Raw genomic sequence first — 21,485 nt, forward strand, 5'->3', positions numbered from 1 at the left:
AAGTGTATTTTCACTGAGAGTGTGTCAGACACGCTCAGCTCTGTGGTAATGTGAGGCAGACGTGTGGACAACACAAAACATCTCAAATAAAATGCAACATCTGCAAAGTTACAGTAGCAGTGTTGTTATGTGTTGGATTGATATTTTCGAAGGGTTTTGTGTACACTGTCACACTAATGACAGCCAGGTATAACATGTTTCCCCATAAAAAAACACATTGTTAGAGGATGCATGATCGCTAAAAAACATCTGGTCAGTGTCCTTATGCCCCAAACATAGAATCACAATGTTTAAAATGCAGGTACAGCAGGAGTACAGTTTGATACTAAAATTACATTTTTCACAAATGTGTCAGAACAGGCACATATTTTAGGTAACTGGCTACTGGTTGGAAAAAATCTACACCGACTAGTTAACAAGCCTTACAGGCTGATTATAGTAGGGGAGCAGCTGGCCTGACAAAGGTAAACAAAATCCATCCAACTGGCACCTTTAAAACCGTGGTTGCCAGGCAACCTCAGGTTGAGCATAAGACTCCAGGTAGTCACTCAATGGTAAAATTGTCATTTTTACACTTTGGAGCAAATAAACAAAATATAACATGTTAACTAACAAGCTTTAGAGGCGTTGGCAGTTTGATTTATCCTACCTTTGGTCACCAGTCTTTATGTCAAGCTAGGCTAATCACTTCCTGGTTGGAGCTCTGTATCTAATGATATGAGAGTGGTATCAGTCTTCCCATGTAAAATTAGCTAAATGAGCAGCGAGGCACGTTTTCCTTTCAAAACGTCCAAACCATTCTTGGAAGGAAGAAAGTTGTGTGAGGGGTGATATTCTGAGTATTGTGTATCAAGGTTTTATACCATGGCCAAAGGAAAGCTGAGGGTGTCTGTTAATGCACCTTAAAAAGGTAAATCACCTGTTATCAATGGTTGCTTAGCATATTATACTTATTCTGGCTGATTTGACCACTGCTCAGGCCACTTACTACTATTCATAATAATAAAGATGTCCATTATTCCACATTCAGATGTAATAAAGCTAATAGGGGAGTTTCAGGAGTTTTGATTGAGTTTTAAACAACATAATGCTACATGCTTACGGTTACCATGCCTGTGTCGGGACTAGGCATCTATTATCTAATCATCATATTGTGAATTCCTTTAGGCCAGCTGGTCACATCAAAAGTTACCTGCATTCCAATGATGGCATAGATGAAGAACAACATGGCAATGAGCAGGCAGACGTATGGCAGAGCCTGGAAACAAACACATACATACAGGTTAAAGGCAATCAGAGCACAAACAGATAGATATTACAACAAATTTACACACATATGCTCCTCTCTCTCTCTCTCTCTCTCTTTCACATACACACAAATACTCACACACTCACAAATCTGATTCTCCACAGAGGACTAGAGCCCTTGTAAGATTTTACAGTCTTATTTAAGAACTCCAGCCATGAACCTGACCTGCAGGGTCGATTCTTTTAACCAGCTATTTACATCACAGCGAGTAGGAGGCGAACGTTTGTTGTAATTAAATAGCCATCTTTTAACACTCTGCAGATACTGTCCATTTTCATTGGGCTTAAAAGCTCTCACCACTGACATTAAACCTGCTATAAATTCCCTCGGCTGCGGCCCGGCGCTTTGCATTGAACTCAACTTGTCCCAGGGGATTTAGACCGGCACTGTGTGAAAATCCGAACTGCTGTCTGCTGAGAGCTATTTAGTTTGATTTTAACAGTAGTCTGCACTAGCTCCTGCCCGCCTCTGTTCTGCTGTTTGTATTTTGTGTGATATCCCTTTATTCAGCCATAAGTCAATCTTACCATCAGACTCAATGCTAAATTCTCTGTTGAATCAATCAATCTGCATTCTTCTTCACCCGTGTCTTTCCTGAGTGAATTTGTTTTAAAACGTGTTTTTCATGCCCATCCAGAGGCGCACACTGCTAGTTTGCATGTTTCCTTTTCTGTGCGTGTTTACTCACCTTGAAGGACTGAACAAAGGTCCACAGCAGGATGCGGATGGTGTAGCCTTGCCGCAGCAGCTTGATGAGACGAGCTGCTCTGAAGAGCCTCAGGAAACTCAGGTTGATCATTTTGTCCTGGGAGAGAACACAGAGGCTTTATCAGGTATTATAATATTTATAGGATAAAAAGACTGAAAGCCTTACCATGTAACTCTTGAAACAAACACTGTCTTTGTTTTACACATAAAAAGTGAGCAGTAAAACACACACGTATTCTCTGTGCTACTTGGCCTGGTGTGACCAGTACCTTATGGTGGCAAATGTTAGCACACTTGGACAGAGATAATATGAATTAACAAGATGGTAGACATTTCAGGCATAAGAATACAGAGTACAGACTCTGATTTTCCCATCAGACTCTCCTTTGTTTATTTGTCCTACATCCAAACAGTACAGATAGAAATGGCTTGATCACTTGCATAAAAATTTCCTTTAAATGTTTTAATAAAGTTGAACAACTTCTGCAAAAAACGTAAGTCTTCACAAGATTTACACTGTATGGTCTTAAAATATGATTTAACTAAGTACAAAAACACGCTGGGGGTGACATAATGTAATCCAGCTGCAATGCAATACAACCAATCTCAAGGATTTGGTAGAGTCAAGTAATTATATATATATAATTATACTAGTGCACAGATCTTCTTAGTGTAAGTCCACAGAAACTGCAGTGACTTCTTATAAAACTAAATGACTTGTTAAGGTGAATATTTTGTTGCAGTGTATTTTTAAGGTCACGCATTATGCAACTGAAATTGCTCTAAATGATTGTGTGGCTGTTTAAGAGTAAATTTCTAATAGTTTTACAGGTCTTTTTCTTTTACATTGTGTCACACTGAGGATTCAGTGGGTATACGGGACACGTTAAACTAAGGCTGTGGAAGAGAACAACACACACTGACGGGGGAATTGACAAAATCAGCAGCCAGCAAGAAAAGCCACTTACCGTCTAGAGGTGTCAGATGTGATAGAAGGGGCAGAGTGAGGGCACAGGCGCCAGGAGAGACACAGCAGAAGATGGAAACAGCAAAAGAGAAAAAAACAGAGAAGGAAAGCAAGAGAGAGGAGACAGAAAAGAGGACTAATGATCACATGAAAAGAAAGTCATACAAAGACAGCGACCGACTTTGCCACACAGAAAGCAACAGTGCTCTGCCTCAGCCCTCCGTCTGCACAGCCAAATACTGTTGTAATTCAACAGGGGAATCTAAATGCTCCAAACTAAACTAGCAGCAAACCAGCAGTTTGGCTCCCCCTGTTGCCATTTGTTTATGTACTGGTTTTCATGATTTCATTCTTTTTGCTACAGTTATAATAGTCTTTTTTTGGCTGGGCTTCTGATCCGAGGACTGAGACTGTGAGAGCACAACAAGACATGACTTGTACATTCATGATTTTGAGGCTGACGTGGTTTGTTCACATTGGTAATGGCAAAAGATGAGTTTTCTTTCACTTTTTTCCCATAACACAATTAATGCAAATTTCTGCCAAATTAAACCAATTCATGGTTTAGTGACATAGTCACATGATATTGAAACTTCTTAAGTTGGTTACTTGTGACGATTTGCCACTTTTCTTTGTTTTTACATTCATTGTAAATTGAATATTTGGTAGAAAATAGTAGGTGCAGGTGTCAGTTTGGCCTCTGATAACTTGTGATGGGTTTTTTTCCACTATTTCCTTATTTTTATAGATGGAATAATTCATCATATTCAAAAATAACAGAGAGAAACATAAATGATAACAATTCTGACTTGCAAACAAAATGTAAATCATATTCCCTGCAAAAGTAAACTATTGCATATGAGCTAATTACCTTTTACTTTTCCATTATCAAATCAACTCAAATTTATTTATGTGGCACCTCTCATACAGGCAAAAATGTAAAAACAAGAATAGACAACAATTAATAGAATTTTGCAAGGCTAAAATCACAACAACAATACAACAGTAAAATGTTAAAATAATTCAAAGCCAATAGAATAAATAAACACAAGGACTAAAAATAGTATAGAATCCACTGATAAAGACTTAAAAACTATGGTAAGAAATGACCTTAAAATAGATGATATATGTATTATGCGTACGATTTTGTTGTTGCTACGTTCACAGTTCAGTTTCAATCTGCTTCCTGTATCACAGCATGCTGCCCTTCCATGGTGGGCCTGCTGCAGCAGCTGTGAGCAGGCACTGAGGACTGGTACTCATGTATGAGGCAGCTGACAGGAGACTTGTGTAATGGCACTCAGAGGAGCCCATGATCTCAGCAGCTCTTACCTTAACCTCTGTGACCACGATGTCTGTGATGCTTCCAAGGACAGTCACAAAGTCAAACACGTTCCAGGCAGCTTTCAGGTAGTTCTAAAAGACAATGGCAGTAGAGAGAGAGAGAAATTAGACTTTAAAATGGCCTTGCGATTATTATTTTTCTTTTTATATTATGTCATTATTTTAGACTATTTTCTCAATTAATCGATTAAATGTCAAATCAATAAAATGTCAGAAAAAAGTTCTGACATTTTATTGATTTAACATTTAATCGACACAGCCCATCAAAATCTTCAAATGTCGTGCTTTTTGTGTCAACCCACCAGTTGAAAATCCACAGATATTCATTTTATGGGCATATAAAACATCAACGATTATTTGATAACCAAAATTGTTAATTGTTGCAGCTCTAGTTCAAACAATCCTTTACTTTTGTCTTTCTTCTAATATATAATATAATATAATAATAATATAATATAAGTTCATAAACTTATACACATCTTGTATAGATTTAGAGTCCATGATGGAGTCAGTAAAATGCATATTCAATTAACATTCTACATGAAAAGAAGTTAGCATAATGTGCAGGAATTTGAAAGCACACTTATGATGTGTGTAAAATGTACAGCTATATGGATATACAAAAGCTCCCACATAAACTAAATGCTAGCCTGCAGCCTGGATCTCTTCAAACTGGTCAGTCATCCAGTACCTGAGGGCAGAGGATGCTGCCAGGCCCTGCAGCTGCAGTCTGAGGAGATGCAGCAGCCGAGTGTTTATACCAGCAGATGCGAGCCCATCCGTCTGGGCTTAACAGCTGAACAGGTGGAGGCAAGTGGTGTGTGAAAAAAGCTATTTAATAAATGGGCCTCGTAAATGGAACGGAGCCAGAGATGAAATGCCTCGCTGCAGGCCAGACAGCCCCATGTTGGGGGAGATTTATTCTTTTTGAGCACCCTTCCATTCATCTCTTTTTGTTACTACCTTATGCTCCTCAGTCTTGAATTTGAGACTTTACACCTTTGTCTTTTACCTCTTTGTGACACGTTATACATCCTGTGCTGCGTCTTTTACGTTCAATCCCTCAAACACCCTGCAGTGTGATGTGAAGTAAATGCTTAGAAATTAAAAAAACCGACACTAACAGCCACAGATCTAAAAATCTTGTTTTAACATTAACAAGAACAACATTTAATTAACTGAGCTCTATGAGCAGCAAAGCGAGAGCAGCGTGATGCAGAAGACACTCTCACTCGCATTTTTTGTCTGGCTGATTTGCATATCCAAAGAGAGACTTTCCCCCATGTGTGTAAACAGAAACACAACACAACAGTGAATAATTGTCTAATGTTTGCAGAGTACAGCGCGGCATATGGTCTTCATAGCACACCAGTGGACCGAAGGCAATAATCTTGAGGATGCACTCCAGTGTGAAGAGGGCTGTGAAGACGATGTTTAAGTATTTCAGCATGGACTCATACAGGTCTGGAGCTCCATAGAACTGAGGAAAGAAAGCAAAGCACACACTGAATATATTGAGCGAAAGCTGCATCCTTTATCCCGTTTACTATAAACTTAGCTACTTCCATCTTGGGCAGATAAGATAGCTTTATGATACAGAAAAATACAAGTGTGAATGCAGCCAAGAAGCACTGCAATTATATTTGATTGCACAGACACTCTACCGAGATGTTTAAAGGGTGTGCATGCATTTGTCAATCCCAGCTGCAAACATACAGTTTGATTCTCTGAAGTATGAGTAGGCACTGCATCTTGCCAGGTGATTATCACGCTGAAATGATCTCCTGATATGTGTTTGTGTTACTTGCTGGTTATGTTTAGTCCTACATCCAGGACCTCCATACTAACTAATGTGCTAAGAGGAGAAAGTTGAATACGTGGTACCCAAATGATACCATTATGACGGATTATTATAATCATGGGGTAATATTGCTGCTGGCCACTAGGGGCAGCACTGATCTCACCGATGGAGCAACTCTCCAGGTGGTGAGCGAGAAAAAAAACAAACTTGAGCAATTAGTGCTTTTCTGTTGCTGTTTCTTTTTGGCACTGCTTTCTAGTCAATGAATTTTATATTTCTATTATTCTTCTATGCCTGGAAAAAAGCAGAGTGTATGAATTGTATCTAGATTTTAAGCCACAAAACAACAAAAACACATGAGCAGTAGATCTGAACAGCCCCTCAAACTGTTTCTTCAAATAAGTTTTCTGAGTTTAAGGTCACTATCTGATGGAAAGAGATACATTAGAAGTATTTTTAGATTATGTAAATAACTCCTACAACCAGCAGGCAAAAACAGCTCCTCTTTGGCAACAGCGTGCATTACCCAAACTGGCTGTTTCATTCCCTCTGAGATTTTCTCCTCTGAGTAGATGAGTAAAGGAACTGCCAAGGCACGAGCACTTCTCTCAGAGAAGTGTTTGGCAGAAGAGTCACAGGAAGGTGCTGGGAGTGGTGTTTGATTTTTAATTGTTGACCATGTCTCAAGGCCAGGCCAGTGTTGTCATTATAATTGCATCTCTGACTTAAGAACTAAATTATTAAATGGTGCAGATTTATGGGCCTCCGCCATCCTTTTTAAAATTTCAACAGCGTGCTGCATCATATTGGGAACTGAGTAATTATCACTGAGCCAACAGACTACTTTTTTCTGGCTGAGGCATATCTGAGAACGATTGGCGCTTGGCCTCGTTAGCAGGAGGAATTACTGACCTTCATCATCAGCACGACTGTGTTGAGGGCGATTAAAGTCATGATGGCGTACTCGAACGGAGGCGACACCACAAATTTCCACATCTTGTACTGGAAGGACTGTTTGTTCTCTGGCATGTACCTCGTCAGCGGCTTGGCGTTGATGGCAAAGTCAATACAAGCCCTCTGTTTGATGAAAAGACAAAACAAAAACAGTGCATGAATCCTCTCTGATACAGGAACTTCACACCTTTCATCACAGAAGACAAAATTGCTAGAAAATTAGGTTTAAAAACATGAAAGACAGCTGGCACACCACAAGAGGATTTTCTCAGCATTTTCTCATATTAAAAGATGAGACTGCATATTGGAGCTCTCTAATCGCAAGCCAATACTTTACAGACAAAAAAACAGCATGATTTTAACAAAGTCCCTGTGAAGTGGAGATGGAGAGAGCCAAGAAGACATACCCCACTGCTTTCTTTTTAGTGCTTTGTTCTGTTTGAGGGAGTTATAAGTCATGTTAGATCTATTTGCCTAGAAGTGATGCTCAGAAGTGGATCAGCCCGTGCTCTGATATCTAATGAAGAAACAGTTATAATGCAAGAGACAAACATTTTCAGAAACCAGCGCTTCTGCCGAAATAATCAGTGTGACTTCTTGTTGCATGAAGGGGAAGGTGGTCATTGTTCTTCTGTGAGGAAAACCAACAAAGTGAATCTCTTTCCACAGGTCTCTCACCTCATTCTTCTCCAAGCTACACTCCGACATGGCCTTGTCTCCCTGCTCCTGGAAGGTGATGATGATCAAAGCCACAAATATGTTGACAAAGAAGAAGGGGAAAACCACAAAGTAGACCACATAAAAGATGGATGTCTCCATGCGGAAGCCTGGGCTGGGGCCCTGGTCCTCATAAGTGGCATCCACAGAGTGCTTCAGGACCCTGGAAAGAAGGAAAAAACAAGTGACCAGATATTCAAACAGCCATGTAAAACTCCCAACAGGAAGTTCCCTTTAATAATATGGAACAGATGCCTCACAACGGTCAAAGTGTGTCATTCCAGGTCATGATACACAAGATATGGTGCTACATTATCAATTCATTGTGTTTTTTAACCCTCAGAAAGCAACTCTGCAATCATACAGCCACCCTGAGTTGCCTGATGACATGAATGCTCACACCTCATAAACATGGGAATATTTTGCATCCCACATGATGTGAAGGCAGCATTGAGGGAGACATTGGACCCAGGCTTTAGTTTGATCATCGCTAGAGTCACGCTTGAGAACAGAGTGAGATTAGAGGGACTCTATACTCATAATTTCACATGGGTGTGTCCAGTCACATCAGCTCACAAACGGTGCTCTACATACTTCATTTTGTTTATTTCTTTTAGTCTAGTATCTAATTATCTTTACAATAGGTTTTTGTTAGTAGATTAATCAACAGGTTATGCTTGATTAAAACGCTCAACTCCAATCAAATCAAAGTAAGTGACATTTGTCACTAGGTGTATGCAGAAAACGGTATCATGACTACAATTTCTTCGGTATCCCAAATACTGTATATTTCAATTCATTTATATTCGCCTTATTTGCGAGTCCTCTCTTGTGGTCATGGTGTTATTGTGCTGTCACTACTGGTTTAGGATTTTGTGATTTTAGATGATCATGACAAGCTTAGTTAGTTAATAAATTCACTTTTCTTCAGCGGGTAACTACGATGAATGGAATAAGCAAACATAAACATCAACAGTTCTTGACAGAGATGATAATAATGATGATGATGATGATGATAAATCTGTCTTTGCTATGTCATCTGTGACAGATTGGCAGGCTGAAGACATCTATGCAATGATCATCTATAAGAAGGCACAGTAATGACACCTGGGAGAAAACAGTTGGGTTTAATCAGTGCTGACCTATCTGCCTCCAGGCGGGCTCAGTGCACTTCAGGAGTCACTGGTGGGACTTTTAACATGAAAAACAGTAAAATAATTCTTCAAATACTCAAGTATTGATATTCAGCACATCTTAAGCTATGCAGTATGTTGTTGCCTTCCTTACTTTATGAACCAATTCATTCCCCTCTGATTTAACAGTTACACATTCAGCGTGTAAACCACTGTGCATAAAGCTGCTTAAAGTGCCATTTTACTGTAGGGGAGACCACGGTTCGCTGCCACACTTTTTACTCTAGTGTGAATCATCCTACAACAGCCACTCCTAGATTAGAAGAAAGCTTAAGGTCTTTGGTTAAAATGGATATCCCTTTCAATTTTATGGATTATTTTAACAGCAAGTTATTAACCAGCTGGCAACTAAAATTAAAGCTACTATTGTCCCCGTTTTGATAAATGTTATGAAAAACAACAGCAGGATGAAAAATTACTCTGACCCATCAAAAATACACAATTTATCCTCCCCTCAATGTTTTGTGTGCCTTACAAAAATAAAATAAATATAATAGTTTGACTTACACTGGCCAGCCCTCTCCGGTGGAGACAGTGAAGAGCGTCAGGAAGGCCCAGAGAACATTATCGTAGTGGAACTCGTACTTCTTCCACTCTCTGGGCTGAGCTGTCACATCGTCCCTGTTGTAGTCCAGAAAGTGACCCCTGAGAGACAGATGGGGGGAAATGTAAGGCAAAGGAGACGCAAGACACTCCGGTATGAAGAGGGCTACATTTGAATGATCTACCTGCAGTCTTTCTCCAGACCCTTGGACTCGTCGGTGCAATAGAAGAATTTGCCCTTAAAGAGCTGCACGGCGATAACGGCGAAGATGAACATGAAGAGGATGTAGACGATGAGGATGTTAAGAACGTTCTTCAGAGAGTTCACAACACAGTCGAACACCGCCTAGAAAACACACACATACACTCATAGATCAATAGATGTTAAGTATTCGAGTATATGTGCACATTTACTCAGTCCAGGAGTCTACATTGATGTACATTCACAACATTCCCAGGAAGCTGACCCATAAGTAGTTAATTATTTTCTGTTTTATTATTCAGAGTAATGAATTTTAGATGTGACTTTTATTGCAAATTAGTTCGAATGTGGGAAAAATATTCAAACTGTAACATTGTAACCCAAACTACTACTCTAAGTGCATTATGCTTGGGGTAATTCTGGTTTGATTAAAAAGCTTTGTCCCTGATGGAGCCAGTTGTACCAGTCAACTGCAGGGATATTTGAACATTTTGAGCAACACACTTTTTGCAGGTCAAAATAAGACTGTTCCTGCCAGACAAAAACACTTACAGCAAAATGAGCTCTGTTTACCTCTGCTGGTGGTGTAAATACAGACTGAGTGAGCGAACAAAGTGACTGTGACACCAGATACTACTGGTCGTCTCCTACCCACAGTCAATGGTACTTTCTTTTAGCTGTGCCAAGGATCTTTCCCTAAACATTATAAAGCAGCTTCAGTTGCACAATCTTTACTAAACCTTTCACTATTGAGGCTACAGATCAGGAAACAGACAAATGCTTTTGGAAGGCACTTGCAAACAATGTATTTTGATTATTGGGTTGAAGGACTTTCTTGCAAAAATATGTCCAGGTTTTTGTACCTAGATGTTTAGGTTAAAACTCGGCTGAATTTGGTTAAAAAGTCAAATTCACTGTTGATGTCTTATAACCTGTAAACGACTGATTCAATGCTTACATATAGTGCATGAACAAACCTTTGTGTCTCCCTGCCTGTCACTGTCTGTTTCCAGCTATTTTCATCTGTCAGATTGGCTGTGATCTCTCTGTGAGATGAAGTGTTTTGTTTATCTATCCTGACATGTATGCAATCCAGCCAATGAATATGCTGCTGCTTGAGTGATCGCCACGGATGCTTTCGTCTCCAGAGCGAGGACGGAGCACATTTCTCCTCTTTTCTACCAGCCTGTCCATCAAATCACTCCATCCAAGTATCCGAGAAGAGTTGTGGATAAACGTCTGTCTGCCAGTTCTGATCTGTCTCAATCATCTCACTTCTATTACTCCAATCACATCGTTCACTTTTGTCAGATCCATTATTTTTGGATGATCAGCTGCCTTCACGGACCAGAGGGACGTTGTCATTTCTGCATCAGGAGACAGAGTTGAGGGTCTTGCCTTGATGAGGGACATAATCCATCAGTAGAGATTCTTCACTCTACATACTTAACCCAATGCTTGAGATTCTTCATCATAAGGCAACCACCTAGTGGTTGTATCGAAAGGGATGAAACACCAATGGAAACCATTGGTGCTCAACCAAACACTATGCTACCACAATGATTTGAAACATGAATATTAAACACATAGCAGTAGTAGATCTGATGTGCCTAGCTCACCATTCCACCATATTTGGAGCATGTGAACCATCTGTGGTGGTTCCTTTTCACAGCATTTCATCTGATGAGAGTTCCACATGTTTAATGTTTCTCTTTTGAAGGCAGTTCAACTTGACAAACTTTTTATTCCACATTTTTTGCAAGCATGCTGAGTGCTTTGGAATGAGGACATGAACTCAATACCTAAAAGAAATGGACTGCAACTCTGCAGCAACTTAATTTCAATAACAACACAATACAGAAATGATTGCTCATATTGAATAAATGCCAATTAGTCAGCAATATAGGGGGAAGCGATTGGCACAATGTGATAGTGAGCTCAGACTTTAAGGTGCTTGTGATGACTTACAAAATTGTAAATCATACCCGTCTGATCTTATTATGCCTTATATCCCATCCTAGGCATTACACCTTCAGAATACAGGGCTGTTGTCTGTCAGTTAAAAAGAAGTCGGCAGGCTGCAGGCCCTTTGCCTGTCATGCCCGTTTCCTGTGGAATAACCTCCTGCTGAGATCAGACAGTCTGATTTCATGCCTTAACTTTCAGTCACTGCTTATTCTTCAATTAGTTTAGGCCTCACACTTGTTAACATTATCCTTTCAGTGGGTCGGTTTTAGTCTTAATCCTGGCACTTATAGTCCATGTTTGTCCTGCTGACAAGAATAAACTGTAAACTAAATTGCCGCTGCCGCTGTAACCCTCCGATTTTGTTTCTGTTCCCATAAGCCTGCAAGCTGTGTGAGTTTCTCTTCCACTCTCTTTCTAGCTCTCTGTCTTTCTTTATGTAGCCTGTATTCTACATGTCTTCATGGTGGAGAGGAGGTCCTATGGCTCAGGACTTATTTGGCGACACCTGAAGTTGCCCAGTGTCCTCCTGGATCCGCATTCTTCACATATATATACTGTCCTGGAAGAAGGATCTGTCCTTTTTTGCTTTTCCTGAGGTTTCTTCCATTTTTTTCCTGTTAAAAGGGTTTTTGGGGAGTTTTCCCTGATTCAAATTGAGGGACAAAGGACAGAGGGTATTGTACACTGTATAGATTGCAAAGTCCCCTGAGGCAAACTGTGATTTGTGATTCTGGACAATAAAAATAAAATTCGACTTGAAATGACTTGAACTCTAAATAGGTCAAATGACCGCAGGTTAAAAACATCTTCAAAATTATTTAACACATCAAAACAATCATGAAAACACGTGCCATACAAAGATAACCCGCACTGATGAAGAGGAACAGTAGTCGACACTGACACTGCAGCCTCGAAAGGAGGCTCTGAAAAGTTTCTCCTTCACAGAGCTGTAGTCAGCTTGGACTCACAGAAGTTACATTGAGCTCCAATGGTGACCTAGTTTCAAAAATGTATATCTGAATGTTCAAAGCTACTTGTCAAATCAGTTTAGCAGTACACTACACTTCTCCACTGCCTTTGTGTACACTCACTAGGTTCCAAACAAGTATGAGTTAACACACAGCTTCTGTTTATGAGCACAGCTATCAGTTGGAGTTCATTATTGACCACAACTAGAAAACATACATGGTTGCTATAAAGATAATATGAGACAGATACGATGTGTGGCTGTGGCTCAGACGTAGAGCAGGTCGTCCACCTGTTGGAACAATAGGAAGATCAATACTCCTCCAGTCCACACGTCAAAGAGTCCTTGGGCAAGACACTGAATGCGAATGATTAGTTTTCTCCTGATGAATGGTGTGTGAAAAGGGGAATGTGAATGTAGTGTTAAAACATTTTGAGTGGTCCAAAAGACTAGTAAGGTCTACTGTTCAGTTGTACTGAACATACAGAGGGAATCACCATTCCCTATAAATATCATGTACACTGCAACATGCCTACACACACACACACACACACACACACACATGTTTGTGTGTGTAAACGTACATGTATGGGTAAATGCATGCATATGTGAATGCATTTAATGTATATCAATGTGTGCAGGAACCAACCCAAGCTCCAACAAAGGAGCAGCTACACATTTCTCAATGACTTTATCCAACCTTTGCACTGAACAGTATATGTGCCCATGTCTTTGGAAGAGTGTATGTTCTGGGAGATACAGGCTCTGAATAAGCCTTCTTACAGGGAACCACTTCAGTAAAGGAAGCCATTTTCCTTCTCCTGTCACACCACGACCAGAACGAAGTACAAATCTTCATCTGGAGGTAGACATAAAAGATTTATATCTGCATCTAAAACACAACTGTTTTAACTCACACACATCCATTCCTCCTCAATATACTGGAAATTCATTTGACTTTGATGGGTGTGTGTGTGTGTGTGTGTGTGTGTGTGTGTGTGACTGACACCAGCTGAAACCTGGCTGCTCTGTGTTTGTGTTTTTCTCAGAGAGGACTGAGGGGGTGACATATTGGATTACTGTACCTTCAGCTTGGGCAGCCGTTTAATGGTCTTAAGTGGCCGCAGGACTCGGAGGACCCTCAGGGACTTGATGGTGTTGATGTCCTTGCCTTTCGTCCCTCTGTGCAGATTGAGAGTACAGTTAGTCTAAGTGATGGAGTGTACCTGATAATCATCAACCCTTTCATCCCGTCCTCCAGTAACAAGAGCAGGTTGCTGTGCATCAGGTCTTCTGCGTACTACAGTACATCAGGTATACTGCCTACACAGAGAGAAACCTGTTTGTATTCTGTTAGTAGACTACATGCATCTGAGCTCATGTTATTCTACAGAAACATGCAACAATTGTGGAAGATTCACTTGTTCAGAGTAACCAAACTACATTTACTCATGTACTGTAAATCCTGCAAGCACACATTTCAGATGTTGCCACTTAACTTGATAATTTTCACTTTTTCTACTTTTTCTCCGTAACGGAAACTTTTTTCCTTTCTTACTAATTTTACTTATTTACTTTAATTCCTATAATCCATCTTTTCTTCCTCAGTTTTATATTAATTTCTCTTTTCCTTTGTTGTCTATCTTCAGTCCACTTATTTGTTCTTTCTTTCATTCTGACATTTTCCCCTCTTTCTTTCTTTTTATCTTGTCTTTGTGTCTTCCCTTCCCAAATTCTCCTTTCTTCATTTTATACATTTTCATTTCCTTACTTCCTTTATTCTCCTTTTTTCTGTTCTAATTTCCAGCTTATCTCAAAGTCTATATTATTTATACAAGGTTTTCACCCTAAATACACCTTCTAGTGTATTTTTTCAATGTGGTATTGCTTCTTTTACTTAATTTGAGCAGTTATTCCAGCCCTGCCCTTGTTTGTGTTAAAGGCTCTGCAGTCAGCCAATGCTAACATGCTGTTTCTGCAGAACAACATACAAACAAAGACTTTTTAGAGTAAATGCACAAAGAATCAGCCCCTGGTTGAGGAAGCAGCTTCTTTGCAGGAACCACTGCTGTCAGTCATTGCACATGCTGCAGGTTTTGCTAACTAATCACAGAGTGGGAGGTGAGTGTGGTTGTTAAAAAACAAGCTGTTATGCTAATAACATACATCAGAGTCATCATTCACTCAGAGACTGACATTGGCCAAGGGCAGTGGGAGAGGGATATTTAATTCATTAAATCAGTCACACGTACACAATGTAGCTGTCACTCTCGATAAAAAGTGTTTTTCGCTTGTTTCTTCTGGACTTCAAAAGAGAGAAGAAGTATAAAAGCGAGGGTGTGTGTATATCTATGTGTGTGCATTGCAATAATTTAGATAGTGAAGGATGTGGAGAAGGACACAGTGGCCCATAGAGACCACACTGCTTCTTCTACCAACATGAGGTAGAGTTACAGACCAAACACTGTTTTCATCCCCTGGGGACAATAACAACTACCACTGGAAAAAGATAATAATTGCAAAATTTACAACAATTTAAATGCACCTACAGGGCATCAAACAGAGATTATAAAAACATAAACATCCTTTATCCAATATGTTTAAGTCATAGACTGCATAAAAGAAGGTAATATGGCTTCCACGTCTGAAAAGTGAAGCCAAAGTAGAAGTTGCCTTGAACCTGCACTCTGATGGCCAGCAGGGGGCGACTCTGCTGGTTGCAAAAAGAAGCTTGTTTGTGTCGAAGTTTATGAAAAAATGACCCTAGGATGTTCAGTATGAACATTTTGTTTTACTGGTGCCTGGAGAGTAGTGTATATTTTTATATATACATAAGCTCTAATGTAAACTCTAAACATTAGCATGCTAACTGCCTACAGCAGTAACCTAGTGTTACAAAGGCAAGGGACATGTCACTACCTAACCACGTTAATGTATCATGTTCAGTTAAACGTTACTTTTAATGCACAATCAATGCTGTTTCTTTCTTTTCCTGTCTTCTAAGTGGATCGTCAGCTGGAGAGGATGCTACTCATGCAGCGTTAGCCTCAGTCCTGTAGCATACTATCATGTATGTGCATATTCACAACCCTTTTATTTCTTTTTAAAACTTATCAGCTGCAAATGTGTTGACAAAGTTTTTAACAAACAGACAACATCTGAGTTAGCATTAGCTTATATTAGCTTGCCAAAGTTGACAAAAATCAGTCGTGAATAGTAAGTTTATAATATAGTGTTCATACAATTTCAAAAAATTTGACTACAAAGTTATTAAATTGATTTTTCTTTCCAGAAATATGAACATATAAATACTACCCACTAGCGCTGTTCTATTTATTCTATATCTCAAATCAGAGTAACTGGACATGTTATCCCTTTCCCTATGACTGGCACCAAATAAGAAAGTCCTATTTTAATGAAAATTAGGTAAATATTAGCTCCATCCTGGGAAATAATTCAGAAACTGAGGGACCTGTAAAATAAAACATAATACTGTCAGTTTCTACTTCTCCAATCTCTTCCTACCTGAGCCTCCTTTGATTTAAATCACACCATACACACACAGGCACACACTCACACAGGCCACGATCAGTCTGTAAGTGCTGCAGAGACTCTGATTCAAAACACCTGGCTGGCCTGTGGAGGGTATTTAGGGACTGAGGAATCCATGAAAACTGTATTCAAGTTGTTTTCCTATTAAAATGTGAAAAAAACAGTAAGAATAATCAAATACATCTATTTCTAAGTGATGTAAAAGTCTATGACTTGTGGTCAGGACGAAGCTCAAACATGAGAGAAGCACGGTTCCATATGTTTTAGGCTCAGGGGCATTTTTCTGTCTTGATAAAAAACTCTTAAGTCTACCAAAATGGCATGCAGCTCTCATGCTCGGATGACTTGGTTACCCTGGCATGCGGTCTACAAAGTCAATGCCAGTCCTTGCTATTCAAGGACCTCCACACATTGAGACAGCAAGAACAGTCTCCCAATAGCTTTCAGAAGTGCTGTGGGTAAGAAAGATGTAATGTCCTCCCAGCTGCCCCCTCCTGAGATCCAGGAGTATTTCCTGTTTAGGGACGCAACATCTAACATCTAATCAGAGGCACTTTGCTCCTTCTACAAAACAGGATGCACCATGCTCCTTCTATCTAATAGTTTTGTACAGGGGATTTAATTAGATGGGAAATTTTGAACAATGTATGTGCGAATATTGTGTGCATTCGGCCTCACTGGTAACAGTTATTTCCATTTTTATGGAACTTTCAAAAAAGATATAAAAATCTGGTCTAAAATAATATTTTTTGCAGCACACACAATATGTGGTTTTTTGTTTTTGTTTTTTGGGGATCTGGTGCATAATCAGCAGCTCATTTGCATTTCCTCTCCATTTGCTTCTTTACTTTCTATTACACTCAGCATTTTCTGAGCTGTCAATGTTGCAAATGGACCTTGTTTACTGTAAAATGTGGTGATCAGCATTTCCTCCCAGCTGTTTAGAAAAAATATGCAATTACTGTAAGAGGAAAAAAAAGTGCAGACATAAAAAGAAGAGTGGTTGTCCCTTGTTTTGGGGACAAAAATTGAAAAAGTGAGCCCTTTTGGTGGGGAATTGTTTTCATTACATACTGTACACTGACTGCACATGGGCTGTAAGAAACAGGTGCTTTTCAGTGAAATAGCCACTCTAGGTGACCTCAGGTGAGCCGCTATAATCCTTTATTGATTTCTCTCTAAGTCCCCTGCATAAAGAAGGAGAGGCGTAGGTGAAGGGCAGGGAGGTGAATCAGACTGCAGGCTATAATCTCTCAATGATTTGATCAATTAACCCCACTTTAGTCTAGATTAAATGAGCTTTATATGAAGGTGAAACAATAGATTTGATACAAGTGATACCTGAGTTTGCAAGTGGAAAGATAGTCAGTGCAGAGTCATACTAGTGCACGTCAGCAGCTATATGTCTTCTGAAAGCTATGAGATGGAGCTCTGAATATTGTCCTTGCGTCTGGATGTCACAATATTGGGACAGGAGGTTACTTTTCTCAAAGGGAAGAGAAGAAGGAGGGAGGGAGGGAGGGAGGGAGGGAGGGAAACCAAGGTGATATCCCAAGCGCCTTGGGACAGAGGCTGACAAAGTTTATTTGGAAAGGTTTACAAGAGGAGTGTTCTGTGTTTCACATGTGGGGGAATAAGGGACAATGGGGTCAATAAGCAAAAGGTAGATAGGGGCAGTTCCCACCTGGCCACGCTTTGTTGCGATCTGATGAGAAAAAGCAATGATAAGCATACACACACACACACGCACACACACACACACACACAATACACAAACACAACCACCCACATTAAAAGAGCAAACAAGCACATAAAGGAAGACAGAGCAAAAGAAGCACTTAAGCTGATATCACACAGGCATGAGGATACAGTGACATTACTCAAACTTACGACATCAGAAAGAAAACAAGAGAATACGAGACAAATAGCAGCACTTAAAGTAATTACCCTGTGAAAGAACAAAGCAAAAGACAGGTCCGGTAAAATATTACAATGATTATGTGGAGTGGACATGTGAATAAATCAATTCCACAGCAGGACGATGGCGAGTGAGAGAAGCACAGACGAAAGACACTTGATGAGAACGATCTGCTGTGTGACTACGTGCACAATGCGGCTGAAAAAATAAAGTCAGATTCTATCCCTCAAGAAAAAAAAGTAATTAATTTTTAAAGTCTGATTTAGGGCCCTCTCACATAGCATGTAGCCTTAAATATGCTATATATTGCATTAGAGTGCTGAATTCCCAAAGTTACTGTTACTCACTGTAGTTTTACCAACTTCCTCAGTAAACTCTGATTATTCAGTCTACACTGGTTTAAGGTCTGGGGTAGAGGTCTTCGTGGGTCCACTGGTCCTGAAGAACCAAGACTTGACCCAGAACCTTTGGTTGGACAAGGTCCAAGTTATAATAAGGCTGATGAGGCCTTTAGATGGCATTTTGTTGCGCGTGCCTCAGGTCTGCTTGTCAATATATCTGATACCAGCGTGGATCTGAATGGATCCAAACAGGATCAGTATCAGCATTGATATCTTGGTACACCATAATCACTGCGGGAGAAAATATTGTAGGAAATCAGTAGCCTGTGGTGATTGAGACTGGGGACGTCATCCTCCTGCTCAGTGTCAAGAAAGTAGCACCAGAAAAAGTGTGCATGAGATAAAATGGTTGAAATTACAGAAATTAAAATCTGTTAAATCTGCATATTTCTCCAGTCAGCATGAAGAATATTAACTGTTCCAAGCACAACTTCCATGCCAAAGATGGACAGCGAGACATGCAGCAGTTTGGCCAAATAATGTAAATCCTTTTATTTGGAGATACAACTGAAAGTAAATCCACCCACAAATATGACAAGACAGAGTTGAGGCAGGAGCTCTAAATTGTAATGGATGTTTACTACGGTCAGTCTGGGTTGTAAAATAAGAAGTTTATAGTTCCTCTTCATTTTCTTGCTTTCTCTTTAACCTGACTGTTCATGTTCCTTGTCTACTCTGACCTCTTTTTCCCAGATCAACAGAAGCTAACTTGGTAAGTATATTATCACTACAACGAGCCAAATATTCTTCCAAACTATAAGACAGCAGGATTATCCTGCAAGCCTTGCAATGTGAATGTAGCCTGTTACACACTTACGTGCCGTGAATGTGAGCTGAAGAGGGAGATGAGGAGGGACAAAATGATGGGCAGGAAGTGACCGGGGGAGGGAGGGATGAAGGGGGAATGGTAGAATCTAATAACCCTTGGATAACCCCCTCCTCCACCTATATCAGGACAGGGGCACAGCATACTGGATGCTCTCATACTCTTACAGTATGTTAATAAATGAACAGTGCATTAGTGGTTAAAAAGATACTGACAGAATGCTGAAATCCTCCATCTTTATTACAAGCTTTCTGTCTAGAAATGAAAAAAGAGCTTTCAATTAGCATCTTTTTATTTGTGTGCCTATTATGGATAGGAGCACTCCGATCCTTTGTGTTCACAAATATTTGGCATACCTTTCACTCTAATGAAAGCTTGAACCTTTGAAACTGTTGTCTCTGACTGTACAGTATGTGTGTTATTCACAGTGCTGCCATAATGCACATCATTATGTATATTGCTCCTACTAACACATAAAATATATCCGATAAAGGGAGAATAGGTAATTGCACTTATGTAACCCAAATACAGATGTAACACAAACACAGTTACATAACACAAACAGAGTAAATGCCAGTATATTTGATCGTGACTGGGGCGGTGATGATAAGAATAGCAAATAACAAAAAATGACATTTGCTCAAAACATTTAGCTGAGAGAGGAAGGCTGCTGCAGACACATCTATACGCGCTGCAAATGACACTGGCTGAGATGGACAGGAAGGAAAGCAGGACACACACGGACAGATACACAGGCAGAGAGAGCAGGCATTACCCCATAAGGCTCCTGAAAGCAATCCAAGCCAGAAAACAAAGCAGGAGGGAAAAAGTGAAAGAGAGGAGACAGAGACACAGTCAGCAACAGATAACAGACGGAAAGAAGCATCAATCTGCAGCTGGCAGAAGAGAAGAAATCAGAGCAACAGAAAGCAGAACAAAGATCAGACTGATAAAATGGACCTGACCTGTTCTTGCATTGGGCCAGTACTCACCCGTCAGGATTTCTGTCCAACTGAATACTTTACTTTTATCACATTACTTACTCATTACAAAAGTAACAACACTTTATAATAAATTTATGTATTGCAGATGTGTGTCGAAACCAATTGGCCTAATTTAGTTGTGAGAGGAGACACAAACGTGCGCCTGTGGGCGGTACAACATGGAGCTTTACTTTCTGAATGCGATGTGGTGACATAGTGAATTGGTTGATCTAGCACAAACACAACTGTTTAACAAAATACTGTGACAGCAGTTGTAATTTAACGCAACACAGATCCATAACAGGTAAAAATGTAATTTATTAAACTACAGTCATTACAGAACAATTGTTTCTGCAGTGCATTGAGCTGAAGGAGTTGTAACTACATGCCAGATTAGAGCACAATCTCTACTCCTTCTCTCCCCTCCTGAACCTTAATCAGCCAAAGTGTGCATGGCCCATTAGCTGACTGGTAGGAAGGGGCTGTGGAGACTTTATGTAACAATGAAAGATGACTTTGACATAGTCATGATGTCAAAATAACCCCAGGCAGCACAAAAGCCTAAGAGTTTGTGATGAATAATTGGATGAACACATTGGAGTTGTTTATTAGAGCAAATCATGTGAGCGGATGCACCAAGTCCCTGCCTGCTCCAGGGATGTGTACTGGAGAGAGGGTAACGTCAGCTAAAAACACTGTAATACAAGACAATTGCTGTTTCAACATGTGGTGGTGTGGCTGTGTCCACCCTTGAAATACATTATATTCAGAGCCCTGCTGTGATTAGAGAGAGGAATGAAGGAGAAGTTGACTTACGAGCACGCAAAGGCCACCAGAGCTCCGCTGACCACGATGAAGTCCAGAATATTCCACAGGTCACGGAAATAAGAGCCAGGGTGGAGGAGCAGTCCCAAGTCAATCATCTGGAGAAACAGAATAAACAGTAACATACTAATTAAAAAAAAGTCTGACCCTCTTCCTTTTCTTTCAAACCTCTGGATTTAATATTTAGTACCTTTCCATTTTCATTGACACAGGGCATTCATTATCTAAAGCACTCTGAAATAGGACAGAGTGTTATCACAGAGAGGATATGTAAAACCACAAACCCAATTAGCGATGCAAGTGACAT

At 40.0% G+C, this 21,485-nt stretch overlaps 1 protein-coding gene across 1 annotated transcript in view; it reads right to left on the reverse strand.

Moving 5' to 3' along the window:
* The window catches only part of cacna1bb (calcium channel, voltage-dependent, N type, alpha 1B subunit, b), a 148,519-nt gene that overhangs the window by 22,104 nt on the left and 104,930 nt on the right, over positions 1-21,485 (reverse strand). Inside the window, exons 27-39 of the mRNA XM_070850327.1 lie at positions 21,170-21,276; positions 20,146-20,157; positions 17,910-17,930; positions 13,759-13,855; positions 9,722-9,882; positions 9,501-9,638; positions 7,762-7,963; positions 7,042-7,206; positions 5,698-5,808; positions 4,317-4,400; positions 2,986-2,988; positions 1,998-2,114; positions 1,193-1,258 (exon numbers count right to left, since the gene is read on the reverse strand). Of these exons, the coding sequence (XP_070706428.1) occupies positions 1,193-1,258; positions 1,998-2,114; positions 2,986-2,988; positions 4,317-4,400; positions 5,698-5,808; positions 7,042-7,206; positions 7,762-7,963; positions 9,501-9,638; positions 9,722-9,882; positions 13,759-13,855; positions 17,910-17,930; positions 20,146-20,157; positions 21,170-21,276 (1,284 nt within the window). The remainder of the gene's footprint in view (positions 1-1,192; positions 1,259-1,997; positions 2,115-2,985; positions 2,989-4,316; positions 4,401-5,697; positions 5,809-7,041; positions 7,207-7,761; positions 7,964-9,500; positions 9,639-9,721; positions 9,883-13,758; positions 13,856-17,909; positions 17,931-20,145; positions 20,158-21,169; positions 21,277-21,485) is intronic.

This window comes from Pempheris klunzingeri, chromosome 19, assembly GCF_042242105.1.
Source record: "Pempheris klunzingeri isolate RE-2024b chromosome 19, fPemKlu1.hap1, whole genome shotgun sequence".
Taxonomy (NCBI): domain Eukaryota; kingdom Metazoa; phylum Chordata; class Actinopteri; order Acropomatiformes; family Pempheridae; genus Pempheris; species Pempheris klunzingeri.